Raw genomic sequence first — 14,587 nt, forward strand, 5'->3', positions numbered from 1 at the left:
TAGCATGTGAACTACCTAACAACAAAATTTTCTTTCTCTTTGCTGACTTCCCTACGTTCTTATTCAATTTTCTACTGAAAGTTTGTTGTGTCCTCTCTACACCTACCTCTGTCTGTGGATCATCCGTTTCTAACTGAACCAACAGGTCAAACTTATTCTTCACATTCACCACAAAGCTGTTACCTGTTGCCACTTCCCACCTCTCTTTACTCTTCTCCCTCTTTAACCTGTTCAAATCTTCCCTAGCCTGCTCTAACTGTTCCTGAAGGACAGCAATTTTCCCCTCCTGTTCCACTATTTTCCTATCTCTACTGCATATCCTACAGAAGCACAGATGGGTCTGATCCACTTCCCCATTTCTCACGCCACTACAGTCACCCCAATAGAGAAAACTACTGCAGCCATCACACCAAACCCTGGAACTAACAGTTCTGCGTCACGTCAGGCACTTTTCACTCATGGTAAAAATCTTACTTTAGTGACAATAAATCAAATTAAATTACTGAAAAACAAGAAAGTACGTTTACGAAAGATTAGGTCTAGTCTCAATCTTGTGTAAACAAACTTACTTTTGTGACAATAAGTTAGATTACCGAAAAAAAGAAGAAAAACACGTTTACAAAAATTAGGCCTAGTCGCAACTGTATGTAAACAAAGCTACTACCGTATGTGCAAAGTTTCCAGATACCGGAACTTAAAATTTGTGCTGTGTTTCACAAAATAAAGAGTTGAACAACAAAGGGATATGCTTTTCTTAACTTGCTGGAATGGAACAGAACAATTAAGTGAGATTCTATAAGCACATTTTAAACATAACACTGGTGTTCCTCATGGCCCTTGTTTAAATGTGGCTGTCTTTGTTACTATGGTTTTCAGAAATGATTGTGATGATATATACAATGAAGAAAGTGCACAATATTTTCATAATCACTTTCTTCGCTCTCATCACTTCTGTTTTTGAGTGCCATTGGTAAGATCCAGATGCAACATGCCGTCACCACCACCACCACCACCACCACACCGCCACCACCACCACAACTACTATTTCCAGTAGTAGTAGTAGTACAACATGTGTGAAACATTCAAGGCAGAGGAAGCTGAAATGTACACAAAAGGGAAGTAAATATGTCTCCATAGAAACACGTGACCATCAAGGATACAGTGAGTTAAGGAGTGTTGACAAATTTTTAGTTGCACAACTTATTATGTTAGAAGATATTCGTATCAAACATAGTATATTCAGAAAAATGCTGCTTTTCTAGTTATACTTTTTAACTAAATTTGTTACATCACAACACACTTAACAGTTATTTAAACATGCTGATTACTATTGTGGAGTAACAATGATGAAATGGGTGCTTTCTTGTATGATCATATGCAGTTGTTTTCAAGGAAGGAAGATAGGTTAGGATTTTACAATCTGTTGGTAACCAAGTTTAAAAGTTTCAGAAGTTCTCATGTATCTGATTTTCACAACTAATTATAGAGAAAAAAAAACCAATTATATATTACATCCTTAAGTGTGAATATACATGTGAAACAGAACTTCACTGACAAACTTTCATAGTTGTTGACAGACACTTTCTGAGTATATTGGAATAAGAGGGGCACAGTCTCTGGTGCCTCATTACAGAGCTGTAGCCTTTCATTTGGTTTCTTGATCCAGTTAGCTTTGTATCTGTATTTTACTAAAAATAGAAGATGATATGTGACCCCAATGGACTTCTTCTGGGGGCATGTGAGGAGTCTAGTTTACAAGAATCTAGTCTATATTCACATAGACCTGGTTGTTAGAAGTACCACAGCCACAGCTGTGGTATGCCCAACTCCTGGAATTCTTGAGCATGTAAGACATTTGAGAGTGTGTTGCTGTACACTGTGTTGTGATCATGATAGTAATTTGAACAATACCTGTAAGGGAACGGTTTTGCATTTGTTATGTGCAGTACTGTACACTGACAGAACAGACTGATAAAAGTGTACCTTTTTTGTGTGTGAGTTGCTGCACTACTCTGTGTTGTATGTAGTATGTATTGGTTATTGAATATTACAGAAGCTTCAGTGTTGTGAAGGTATTTTCACAGAAACAAAGGTGATTGTGATAACAAACTGAATAAATCATAACTACATTATTACTCTGTAACGAGCCAGCAGAGACTGTGGGTCCCTTATACTAAAATACTCAGAAGATATCCGTAAAAAACTAGTAAAAGTTTGTTGCTGGAGTTCTGGTTCACCCTGTATACATAGTCTCATTGATGTCTTAAAATATCACACACTGACAAAATTTGGAATATTTTTCTTGCAGGTTTCTTTCAAGCTTTAACAGGCCAAACCTGAAGTATAGTGTCTTGCCAAAGAAAGGGAAAGGCATCACGAAAGATATTGTTTCATTTATAAGAAGTAAGCATCCCCGGGACTCAGGAATTATTTATTGTCTGTCACGGAATGAATGTGATACAGTCTCACGAGATTTGGTGAGCGCAGGTATTAAAGCAGCTCCATACCACGCTGGCCTGACAGACAAGCAACGAGCGAAATCACAGACTGACTGGATCAGTAGTAAAACAAAGGTCAGTAGTATTTCCATATACATGATCATTTTAACCAGGAAGAGGTTCCCAAAATGTGAAGCTTTCGCTCTGCAGCAATCTCGTCTGTAGATAGCTCAGTCTGTAATAGTATCTATCAGTAATAGCATTGCACATGAAAGTAAAGGTCTCAGGTTTGAGCCCCAGATATAACTGTTTTAATTATTATCTTTGGCGCAATCAATGATTTATGTCTTCTGTTTGTTTTTGTATACATTTTATTCTGTTGTTGAATGTTCTATTTAACAGAGTTGTATGAGTTAAGCTTTAGTTTATATGTTGCAATATAGCTAATTATGTAGCCCCACAATAAATGGTGACCCCACCGTGATCTCTGACAGTAACTGACATGAAATTCCGTGGTCACTAATGCTTCATATCGTGTTGCAGCGCACTAAGTATGATATCCGTGCCAATTGCATCACACATCTTCCGCATCCCAGTTCATCATAGCTACATAATGTCAGACCTGCCACCAACTGTAGACATGTCTACTGGTTCATTAATTAATTATGTGACGGTAAAGCTGCCACCGTTTGGGCAACAGAATTCCATGGTGTGGTTTGTGCAATTTGGAAATCAGTTTGTGCTAGAGCATCTAACTGCAGACAAGATGAAATACAGTTACATAGTTGCTGCTCTCAATGAAGATATGGTCACACAAATGCAAGACATTCTGGCGCCACCATCAAGCACTGATCATTACTTAACCATCAAGAATGCTCTGATTATCCAGCTTTGACAGTCAGAGGTGAAGAGATTGGGGAAACTACTCCGCACTGAAGAGCAAGGCAATTGCACCTCATCACAGCTATTACGTCGACTATGTACATTAGCAAGCAACACAGTGGGTGACAGCATTCTGTAGAATGTTTGGTTATCATACCTGCGCAGAAGATATTGACAGTGTGTGCTGGTGATGTAGATGCAGTCGCACAAACTGTGGGTCATATAGCGGAAATGTCTCCATCCACGTGCATTGTAACAGTTTGCCGACAGCCTCGGGCAGATAACGCCATCGCCATACTACTACCACAGGTTGCCAAGCTCACTGCACAAGTTGCTGCATTATGCATCCAGACTACCAGTTGCTGAACTCATTGCCACTGCTCACCAGGAAAGCAGTCACTCACCTTTGTCAGCAAGAATTTGCTGGTACCATTAATGGTATGGTTCCGAGGCACAGAAGTGTAGCCTACCGTACGAACAGGGAAACTGGAAACTGGCTCTCCAGACAGCAGCCATTGACTGTTTGTAACAGAGCATGGCACAAAGTTAACAGTTTTTGGTAGACACAGGTGCTCACATGTCAGTCTATCCGTTTACCTGTCTACCAGACCGCTACTGTGATGACTGCTGTCTTTTAGTTACCAGTGGTTCTAGAATCGCAATGTATGGGTGTGTCGCATTAGTGCTATACTGAAGCCTGAAGCGCAAATTTGAATGGCAGTTCATCGTATCAGACATGACGCATCCCATTCTTGGGCTCGGGTTTTATGGGTTCCTGTCTGACCTCCTTCACCAACACCTTCTTGACAACGCTACCAACCTAGCAAGCCAAGATAGAGTGCTACGTGTGGAAGACACAGCAATACGGATGATTACTGGTGATTCTCGATTCATAGAGCTTGTTAGACAGTTCTTGGAGATCACGTGCCACACTGCCACACTGGCATCTGCGCAGCACTCAACAGTGCACTATATTTTGACTACACATGGATCACTACTTTATGCTTGCGCCGCTTGGCACCCCAGAAACTGAAGATAGTTAAGCAAGAACTATTGTCAGTGCTTGCACAAGGAATCTGCCACACATTGAGCAGTAGTTGGTCATCACTACACAAAGTCCCAAAAAAGAATAATGAATGGCATCCATGTGACAATTATAGACAGCTCAGTGCCAGAACCGTTCCAGATTGTTATCAAGTACCGCATAGCAAAGATCTTACGTTCAATGTCCACACACATCTTTCCTATGTTGGACATAGTTCGTGCTCCGATACCTGTGGCACCAGATGACATTGCTAAGATCAATGTCGTCACACTGTTTGGACTATTTGAATTTATCCGAATGCCTTTTGGACTTTGTAATACTACCCAAACATTTCAACTGTTCATGGATTAAGTCACATGTGACTTAAACTTTTGTTATGTGTATGTTGACGACCTCCTGGTCATGTCAAACTCAGACACAGAACACGTGGCACACTTAAGACAGATCTTCACTCGTCTACATGCACATGGCGTGCTCATCAACCCATCAAAGTGCATCTTCAGATCAGCTGAAATACAGTTCCTAGGTTATACTATCAAGACGCAAGGGATATGGCCATCATGAGAGAAAGTAGAAGCTATTCTTAGTTTCCCACAGCCTACAACAGTTAAAGAATTACAACAATTTTTTGGTGTAACCAATTTTTACTGTCAGTTTGTTTGCAATCATGCCCTGCCTAGTTACACTGCTGAATCAATTATTGCGTGCTTCATCAAAGCCAAAGGACAAACTCCAGTGGAATAGTGAGTCCCAGTTGGCATTTACCAAGCTGAAGACTGGCGTCAAAGAAGCTACACTGTTTGTGCATCCAGTTCTGCAGGCACCTCTCGTCTTGATGGTCAACAATTGGTGCTGTACTGCAACAGCAAATCGATGAGCACTGGCAACCCTTAGCCTTTTTCAGTAAAAAGTTATCACAATCTCAACAGACTTGGTCCAACTATGATCACAAATTGTAAGCTGCCTATGCTGTTATCAAGAAATTTCATCTTATGTTGAATGGACAACAGTTCCCTCTCATCACATATCACAAGCCACTAATATATGCTTTCTGCCAGCATCCTGAGAAAGTGACACCTCATCAGCTGCAACATCATGACTATGTTGGACACTTCATTACCAATATTATTCATTTTGCTGGAGAACTCAACATTCAGCTGATGCTCTCTCGATCGAAGCAGTCACTGATGCAGTTGATTTTGAAGCTCTCGTGGCAGCATGCCAATCAGATAGTGAGTTACGAGATTTGTTAGTGCAACCATCAGGCCTACAACTCTACCTTAATATGCTGCCTCCATCAAATGTGGTGGTGTATTGTACCATCGTGACTAACAAACCATGACCATTTGTGACTATTGATTTTGTCAACAGCCAATTGCCTCTTTACATAAAATGTCACACTCTGGGGTAAGAGCAGCTACCAACATGGTGAAGCAAGCTTCCATCTGGCCGCACATGGACAAAGATTACTCGCAAAATGTGTGGCAAAGTGTGGCCTGTCAACGAAATAAAGTTAGCCAGCAAATCAGGCCACTTCATGGCACATTCTTTCCTTTGAATCATAGATTTGAAAATGTCCACCTAGAACTTGTAGGACCACTCCCACCACCAGAAGAATACACATACTGCCTTACAGCCATCAATTGTTTTACACCGTACCCCAAGGTGTTCCCGACATTACCTGAAACTGTTGCGAATGCGTTCTTCCAGGGATGGAGCACCCATTTCGGTGTGCCTCTACAGATTACAACAGACCAGGGAAGACAATTTGTGTCATATCTTTTCAAAGCACTCACCGTGCTACTGGGTATGAAGCCGATTAGAGCTACAGCTTACCACACAGCAGCAAATGATTTAATTGAATGCGTGCACCACCAACTGAAAGTGTCACTTTGATGTCGTGAGCCACAGCAGTGGACATAGACATTGCCCATCATCCTCCTGGGTCTCTGTGCATCGCTCAAAGAAGATCTGAAAGCCATGACTGCAGAACTTGTTTACGGCCATCCGATACGACTGCCTGTCGAGTTCTTTGCCAATGTGTCAGATGACTTCATTGACCCGTCAGTTTTTGTACAAAAGATGTGTGTACAAATTCAGCAACTACGTCATGTTGCTCCATGGGATCAGCAGACAAATTGCTCATTTGTTTTTGATAAACTATGAGAGTGCCATCATGCCTTCATTTGGCATGATGTAGTATGCAACCCACTGCAGCCGCCATATGATGGACCTTGCTGTTAGTAGAGCCACCATCAGCTTGAGTAGTTACATATGTGCTGACAGGACAGTTTGGCATTGTTGTCATACCTGTGCAGATGCAAAATGTATACAAGCAGAGAAAGGTGCCACAAGTTAGAGAATCACAGACAGCTGCTGCATTCCAAATTTAGGAGATAAAAATGATATATTATGCCATCTGAAGATGGGTGAAGGCCTGAAATATGTCTTGGCATAAATAAAGTTTTCTCTCTGCAAGTAATTCTCAACTTGACTGATTTTAGTGATCACTAAGAACATATTCACTCCCATAAACCTAGTACATCAAATTTGGTGTAAGTCTTTCGTATGCATTCGTGGACATAAGGTAGTTGTACTATTGCCTCTACAGTTCTGTTTAAAATATTTTCAGATCAATTAGGTCCACTGACACTGAGTGATATTTCAAGTGTTAGCACATAGAAGTTGAGTGACGTGGTTCAGGGTTTAGCCACTGTTTGGCAGGAGTATCATTCAAGTCCCCATCCAGGCATACAGCCTTACATTTTCCATAGCTTCACGAAGTCAGTTAATGTGAATGCTGGGATGATTCATGGTATATTTCCTGCCCTCATCCTTGCCCTTCCTGCCCTTGTTCTCCATGTCTAATCACTTTGTTGCAAACTGTTATCTTCCTTTCTTTTTTATACTTGGACAATATGTCAGTTAGCATTTAATAATAAATTGTTGTCAGAACACACAAAAACTAAAAGATGACAAGTACAAATTATGATGTTTGGTTGTGTGAATGTGGCTGTGCCACATGATTGCAATATGGGTTGTGGATTGAGTTGCTCTTGAAAGCAAATACTGGACACAGAAAAAACTTGAACATCACTTGATAGTTGGCAGAGTGCTATTGATTCCTTGATCAAATGTAAGGCCGTTGGAAAACAATCTGACTGACAGGGTAAGCAGCAATCTATGGCTTTTTGCTGATGATGCTGGGGTGTATGGGAAGGTGTCATTATTTTGTGACTGTAGGGAGATGGAAGATGACATGGACAGGATTTCAGATGACTTGGACAGGATTTCTTGTTGGTGTGATGAATGGGTACTTGTTCAAAATGTGAGAAAATACATGTTAATGCCGACGAGTAAGGAAAAAATCCTGTAATGGTTGAATACAGCATTAATAGTGTGTGGCTTAACACAGTTAGGTCGAGTTAATATCTAGATGTAACATTGCAAATCAATATTAAATGGAAGGAGCGCTAAAGGACAATGGTCAGATTCAGTTTATTGGGAGAACTTCAGGAGAACATGGCTCATATATAAAGGAGACCACAAACAGAATGCTAGGGCAACCCATTTTAAGTACTGCTTGTGTGTTTGGAATCCCACCAGGTCAAATTAAAGGAAATCATTGAGGCAGTTCAGAGGCATACAACCAGATTTGTTACTGTTAGTTTTAATATTGAGATGGTTTGTGAACTGAAATGTGACTTCTTGGAGGAAAGATTACTCTGTTTTCGTGAAACACTATTGAGAAAATTTAGAGAACTGGCATTTGAAATGGCCAGTTGAATGATCCTTACTGCCCCCATGTGCATTTTGTCCAAGGACTGTGAAGATAAGATTATAGAAATTAGGGCTGGTACTAAGCCATATGGACAGTCGTTTTTCTCTTGTGTTTGTGTTGGAACAGAAAGGGAATCACTAGTAATGGTTCAAAGTCTCTGCCATGTATCTTTTTATGTATGTATGCAGACTTAAATGAACATTCTGCCAGAATGTGGAATACCATATATGTAGGGACAACATGTGCAATAGTTATTATTACTGACAGTTGACAAAAAATTATCTCTTGAGAATGTTTGTAAAACACACACCCAAACACACACAGTTAGTGCTTTTTGAAGTGCTGAGCATGTCACACAACATGCATATTTTGCTTACTAATATCTAAGAACTGTTCATGTATATTGTGAAGAAATCAAATTTTACTAAAAATCATGTATTGAATGTGCTTATGGTACACTTTCCAGGTCATATGTGCCACTATTGCTTTTGGAATGGGCATTGATAAACCTGATGTGAGATTTGTTGTCCATTACTCATTGCCTAAATCTATAGAGGGTTACTACCAGGAGTCAGGAAGAGCGGGTCGTGATGGCGAGCTCTCAGAATGTATACTATTCTATTCATTTGCAGACAAAAATAGAATAGCCAAAATGATAGACTGTAAGTAAATTTTTGGATGAAATTGCCACTCTTATATTATTACCTTTTGCTGTTGTTGTGTTTTTCTCAGTTGTTGTATCTTTTTATTTTTAATAATTTGCAGTTAAACAAATATAAATAAAAAAGCTAACTTTACAGATACAAGTGATATAAGTAATAATAAACAAAATTTCTGTGTGCTACATTAAATGGAAATCGTCATGAAATCAGCACAAACACTTACACACAACAATCATGGCTCCTGCTTTTATAATACTAGAAATTTCTTCTAGAACAAGAAAAGAACTGGGAAGAAACCAAGGAAAATTGGAAGACTGTTGTGCCCAAATCAAAATGAATTTCTGCACAAATTATTTCAATTTCTGGCTCCCTAGTGTCTAATAATATTTGTTGTTTGATCTTGTGCAGAATAGTATCACAGATAAGAAAGGAAAAAAATGTAGAGGTAGATGTAAGGAAAGTTAACATTGTGCCTACTACATGTGAAGGACACCAGTCATCATTTACCCAATAGGAATTAAATGTGGAGAACCTATAGTTCAAACCTATAGTTCAAATTGAAACATATTGTCGGATACATGACACATAAGTAACTTACATATAAATAGCCAAGGTTAGAAAGACTCCAGTGTGGTTCAATAACAGTAATAGGAAGTGGATCTGCTTCGAAGGCAACAAAAAAATCTCAAAACACCCAGATTGGGTTTAAAAAAGAAAAAAAGATTTGTGAAAGATGTGTTCTGTAAGTTTGAAATCGAGTTTGTCTAAATAATTAGCCATAAAGCCTAGAGAGTTGTGGCTATCAGTTAACATAACTGTTCAAAATCTTCAGCAGTGTCATAGATTGACCACACATGTATTGAATGTCAGGATGACAAAATAAGGCATGGATTCTAAATCCTGTTTCCTGAAATTAGATAATGTAATATCGTCATATGAGTGACAACATGACAAATAACTGAGTGGGCAGTTAACAATCAAAGCCAGTTGATAGCCACTAAATTTGTTGGGGGATTCTGTATCAGTTATGCAATGGAACTGCCTCTTCTTCTGGCAGTTGTTTACCACAGCAAGGACACAAGTCCTTCCAATTTTTGGAAGAAATTACAGGCTGACACTCTTATTGAGAGAATATTCTACGTCTGAACCATCAATGCTCTCGACTTGGGGTAAATGCTTATAGAAGCTCCAGCTGTTTACAATAGATATGGTCAGGCAAGCACCAACTACATGCATGAATTTTGAAATATATTACAAAGAAAAGAATGAGTGAATAAACAAGTAACTATGCTAAATAAAATAATGGTAACTTAATGGAAACAAACACAAATTTAGTCAATACAGTCACAAAGTTAAGTTTGAGTACTATATATTGTTCAGTCAAAACACAAAAAATATGATGTCCTTACATACAGTAATTAAACGCATATTGGTATCCACATAAAAGTTCAAAATCTGAAATTGTAACTAAATGCAATTGAGATTGCACGAATAGTGAATAATCCTTGGCTGATTCCCCAAGTAAATAAGCTGTCATGAAAGCAGAACCAAAATCCATGTCCTGACTACGCATTAATACTCAAGTTCGTCAGTGATACTGCTGCACTCACTGCAAAAGTACATCACAAAATATGACTCCTGCAAAGTTAGTGTTCCAGTTGTGAAAACTTACAGCACTTGAAAGCAGCGTGAAAAAGTATTAAAGCCCAGTGAGTTGCTCAGATTCTACTACTTATAAAACTTTCAAGTGTTGGAACTATGTGGCTGGCTTGCCACTGGAAAATATAAGTTCCACTCCTGCCAAAAGCTAAACAGACCCACCACACCACACAGCCCATGAGACAAGACCACATGCAAAGGCCAGGAGGCACAGCTTTTTCAAACCTTAGAAATCCATACCACACTATTCGTAAAGGGCAACGATACTTGGGGCAAGGGGATGGTGGTGGTGGTGGTGGTGGTGGTGGTGGTGGTGGTGGTGGTGGGGAACATACCCCCCCCCCCCCCCCCCCCCCCCCTCTTCCGCAGCTCTCAGGGAAAGGAAAAAAATATAGTGAACTCAGGTGTTTTTCTTTCAAGGAAGTGATTTAAATGTTGGTACTGTACAGGTTTTTAACAGGGTTGGAACTGTAACTTTATTTATGGCCACTTACAAGTCACCAGGTCTAGCCCCCCACCTGCACCCCACCTACAGACTACCATATGGGCACCCTTGCTATTTATGTTCACATCTTCTCACAACATTATGCTGAAACGGCCATCACTTAAATTACATTGTTTTTATTAATAGTAAATATATTGAAAGGAGCACCTCCCCATGCTGGTCATTTTCCAAACTTTTGAAACATTCTCACATGCGTATGATGCTATATATTATTAAAAACATGATGTGCCATTGTGCACAACTGTTGAAATAGTATGTTTTTATATACACAAATATGGTATATCAAATCAGAGCATAACTTACTGCTCATTTACATGGTGCTCTTGATTTTTACGTAGCACTCACCAAATTTGAATTATGGCTGATTTAATGGGAGGCATGTCTCAGATTACATAATGCTGAATTTGATGCAGAAATAGCTTACATACCTAAACAGAAATACATTTGAAAATAGTATGGTTACATGTCATGATTCATGTAATTATTGCAGTTAATTTTATTGAGCAGTTTCAACCAAAGTGTTTCTCTGGATCCATTAAAGTTGCAGCCAATCTGTGTCATTATTTGTTCACTGTACAGTTCAGCTATAGTATGACGTATTGTTTATGATTATAGCAGTTTTGATTTACCAGTAGCTTTGCTTATAACACTAAATCTCAATAATTAAAAACTAGAGTTTGTGCAGCATCATGCTGCGCTGTATCGAAGTTGTGATGTTGGGATGCATGATTTGATATCCTCGTTTATTTTCTAGATCCATTGCATTCAGTTTTAGTATTTTTCTCTGTAATATTGGCAAGTAATATTTAATTTCTGGAGAGTAACACCTTTTCATTGGGCATGTGCCCATCACTGACTCAAAGAATAGAACCCTTTCAGGGATTTTCCAGTAGTTATCTGCTGTAACCTGCCTTTGTACTCATCACCCTTTGGTCAACTCATGAAACTCCACCTCGCTGCATGAGGGTATGTCCAGAATGACTACTTAGACTGAATCTGCTGTCATCTGGGAAGAGCGCACGATGCCATACCGCGTTTGTGTAGAGTCTGTGCTGTTGGAAACATTGAAAATGGTGTCACAGATGTCTAGATGTCAACAGAACACATACTGGTCAGGGCAAAGAGATGGCCCCCATGCAGTCGCCATGCTGCTGTAGAGCATCAGACTGCGTGCCTTGCAGTCGTATTAAATGTAACTGCAATTGCATCTGCTGTTTGATGTTGGTCTCTTCTTGCCTGTAGTACATTGTAGCAGGAATCTTCTCCTGTAGTTGAATGTGGTTGACCAACTCCTCTCATTTAGGCAGCATTGCCTGTGGTTTGGAATGCTCCCCGTGCACTTGGAACAATGGTGTGAGCTACACGCATCGCACTTTGTCTTTCCTCCAGTTTCTCAATGATTCTTCCCACATGTGAAGTCTTCCAGTTGTCATGTCTGAACCATGTTGTAATGAAGTGCACTGTATCTGCTCACTGATTGACATACCAGATGATCAAAAAGTCAGTGTAAATTTGAAAACTGAATAAATCGCGGAATAATGTAGATAGAGAGATAAAAATTGACACACATGCTTGGAATGACATGGGGTTTTATTTGAACCAAAAAAATACAAACGTTCAAAAAATGTCCGACAGATGGCGCTTCATCTGATCAGAATAGCAATAATTAGCGTAACAAGGTAAGACAAAGCAAAGATGATGTTCTTTACAGGAAATGCTCAATATGTCCACCATCATTCCTCAACAACAGCTGTAGTCGAGGAATAATGTTGTGAACAGCACTGTAAAGCATGTCCGGAGTTATGGTGAGGCATTGGTGTCGGATGTTGTCTTTCAGCATCCCTAGAGATGTCAGTCGATCACGATACACTTGCGACTTCAGGTAACCCCAAAGCTAATAATCGCACAGACTGAGGTCTGGGGACCTGGGAGGCCACTGAGCACACGATCCTCACCAAAAGACGCATGCAAGAGATCTTTCACACGTCTAGCAATATGGGGTGGGTTTTTTTTTTCTTTCTCCCCCCCTTTCCCCCCATAAAACCCCATGTCATTCCAATAATGTGTGTCAATTTTTACCTCTCTATCTACATTATTCCGTGGTTTATTTTCAAATTTATACTGACTTTTTGATCACCCGGTAGGTTGTCTTTTGCCATTCCTTTAACTGTCTTGTGGTGCGAGGTCTGTCCCATTTGGCACTATAGTGATGCTGACCTCGCACAATGTGACCTCGAGTTTTCTGTGCCCAACTCAGAGAGTTCTGACAGATGCTTCCACACATTCATTCATCACCACCAAGTTATTAATTAACTGTCTTTTCAATAAGGTTTAAACAGCAGTGTAATTCAGTAAGCGTGAACAGGTGCAAAGATTTTGTATTTTATGACTACACCTTATATGATAGTCAGCACATTCGATCAAAATAGTAAAATAATGGAAACTCCAGGCTGAAATATTACCAGCATTAAGAAAGGGTAGATTGCTACTCAGCGGTCACTTTGAGAGGCAGTCTGGAATGGGACAGGAAATGGTGGTGTGTGTGTGTGTGTGTGTGTGTGTGTGTGTGTGTGTGTGTGTGTGTGTGTGGCGGTGGGGGAGATATCAGGGTACTGGTCGGGGGGGGGGGGGGGGGGGGCGAAGAGAAGAGAAGAGAAGAGAAGAGTGCTGTCTGACAGAGTGTGCAGGGACTAAATGTATGCATGACAAGACTGCCAGTCGCAGCCTCGGAAGGCTGTGGGGCGGGTAGATTGGAGATGAGGAGGGAGCAGGGGCAACTACGTAGAAGAGGAGCAGGGAAGGAGAAAGACAGGCGGATGTGACGGGAGAGGGCAGTATTCAGTGAGGATGAGGGGACATGAATAGAGAGGAGTTGAAAGGATAGTGGGGGCGAAAACTGTTGTGTGGAGAGTGTGGGGACAGCAGGTTGAGGGCATGACAATTTCAGGAGCAGAGAATGTATTGTTTGGATAACTCCCATCTGCCCAGTTCAGAAGAGCTGGGGATGGAGGGGAGGACCGAGATGGCTCGGGCAGTGAAGCCATTGAAATCAAGTATGTTATGTTTAGCTGCATGTTGTACCACAGGGTTGTGTACCATGCTTTTGACCACAGTTTGGCAGTGGCCATTCATCCTGGTGAACAGCTGATTGGTACTCATACCAATATAAAGTGCTGTGTAATGAGTGCAACAGACCTGGTATATAACAAGGATGCTTTTACAGGTGGCCCAACCTCTGATGGTGTAAGATAGACCTGTAACAGGACTGGAATAGGAAGTGCTGTGTGGCTGGGTTAGGCGGGTCTTGCATCTGGGTTTTTCAAAGGGATATGATCCCTGTGTCAACGGAGTTGGGATTGGGAGTGGTATAGAATTGGATTCAGACATTGTACTGGTTGGGTGGGCAATGGAATAACGCTTTAGGAGAGGTGTGAAGGTTCATGGGTAGGATGTCCCTCATTTAAGGCATGATGATAGGTAATCGGAGTCCTGATGAATGGTGTGGTTCAGTTGTTCCAGTCCAAGATTGTATTGGGTGAGAAAGGGAACACTCCTTTGCAGCTCTGGTTCTTGGGGATCTGTGGGGAAATTGCGCAGGGGATCTGTTTGTGAATT

General features: G+C 40.5%; 1 protein-coding gene across 1 annotated transcript in view; it reads left to right on the forward strand.

The window, feature by feature from the left end:
* The window catches only part of LOC124623172 (Bloom syndrome protein homolog), a 172,736-nt gene that overhangs the window by 96,855 nt on the left and 61,294 nt on the right, over positions 1–14,587 (forward strand). Inside the window, exons 16-17 of the mRNA XM_047148976.1 lie at positions 2,309–2,573; positions 8,613–8,808. Of these exons, the coding sequence (XP_047004932.1) occupies positions 2,309–2,573; positions 8,613–8,808 (461 nt within the window). The remainder of the gene's footprint in view (positions 1–2,308; positions 2,574–8,612; positions 8,809–14,587) is intronic.

The sequence above is a fragment of the Schistocerca americana genome, chromosome 7 (assembly GCF_021461395.2).
Source record: "Schistocerca americana isolate TAMUIC-IGC-003095 chromosome 7, iqSchAmer2.1, whole genome shotgun sequence".
Taxonomy (NCBI): Eukaryota; Metazoa; Arthropoda; class Insecta; order Orthoptera; family Acrididae; genus Schistocerca; species Schistocerca americana.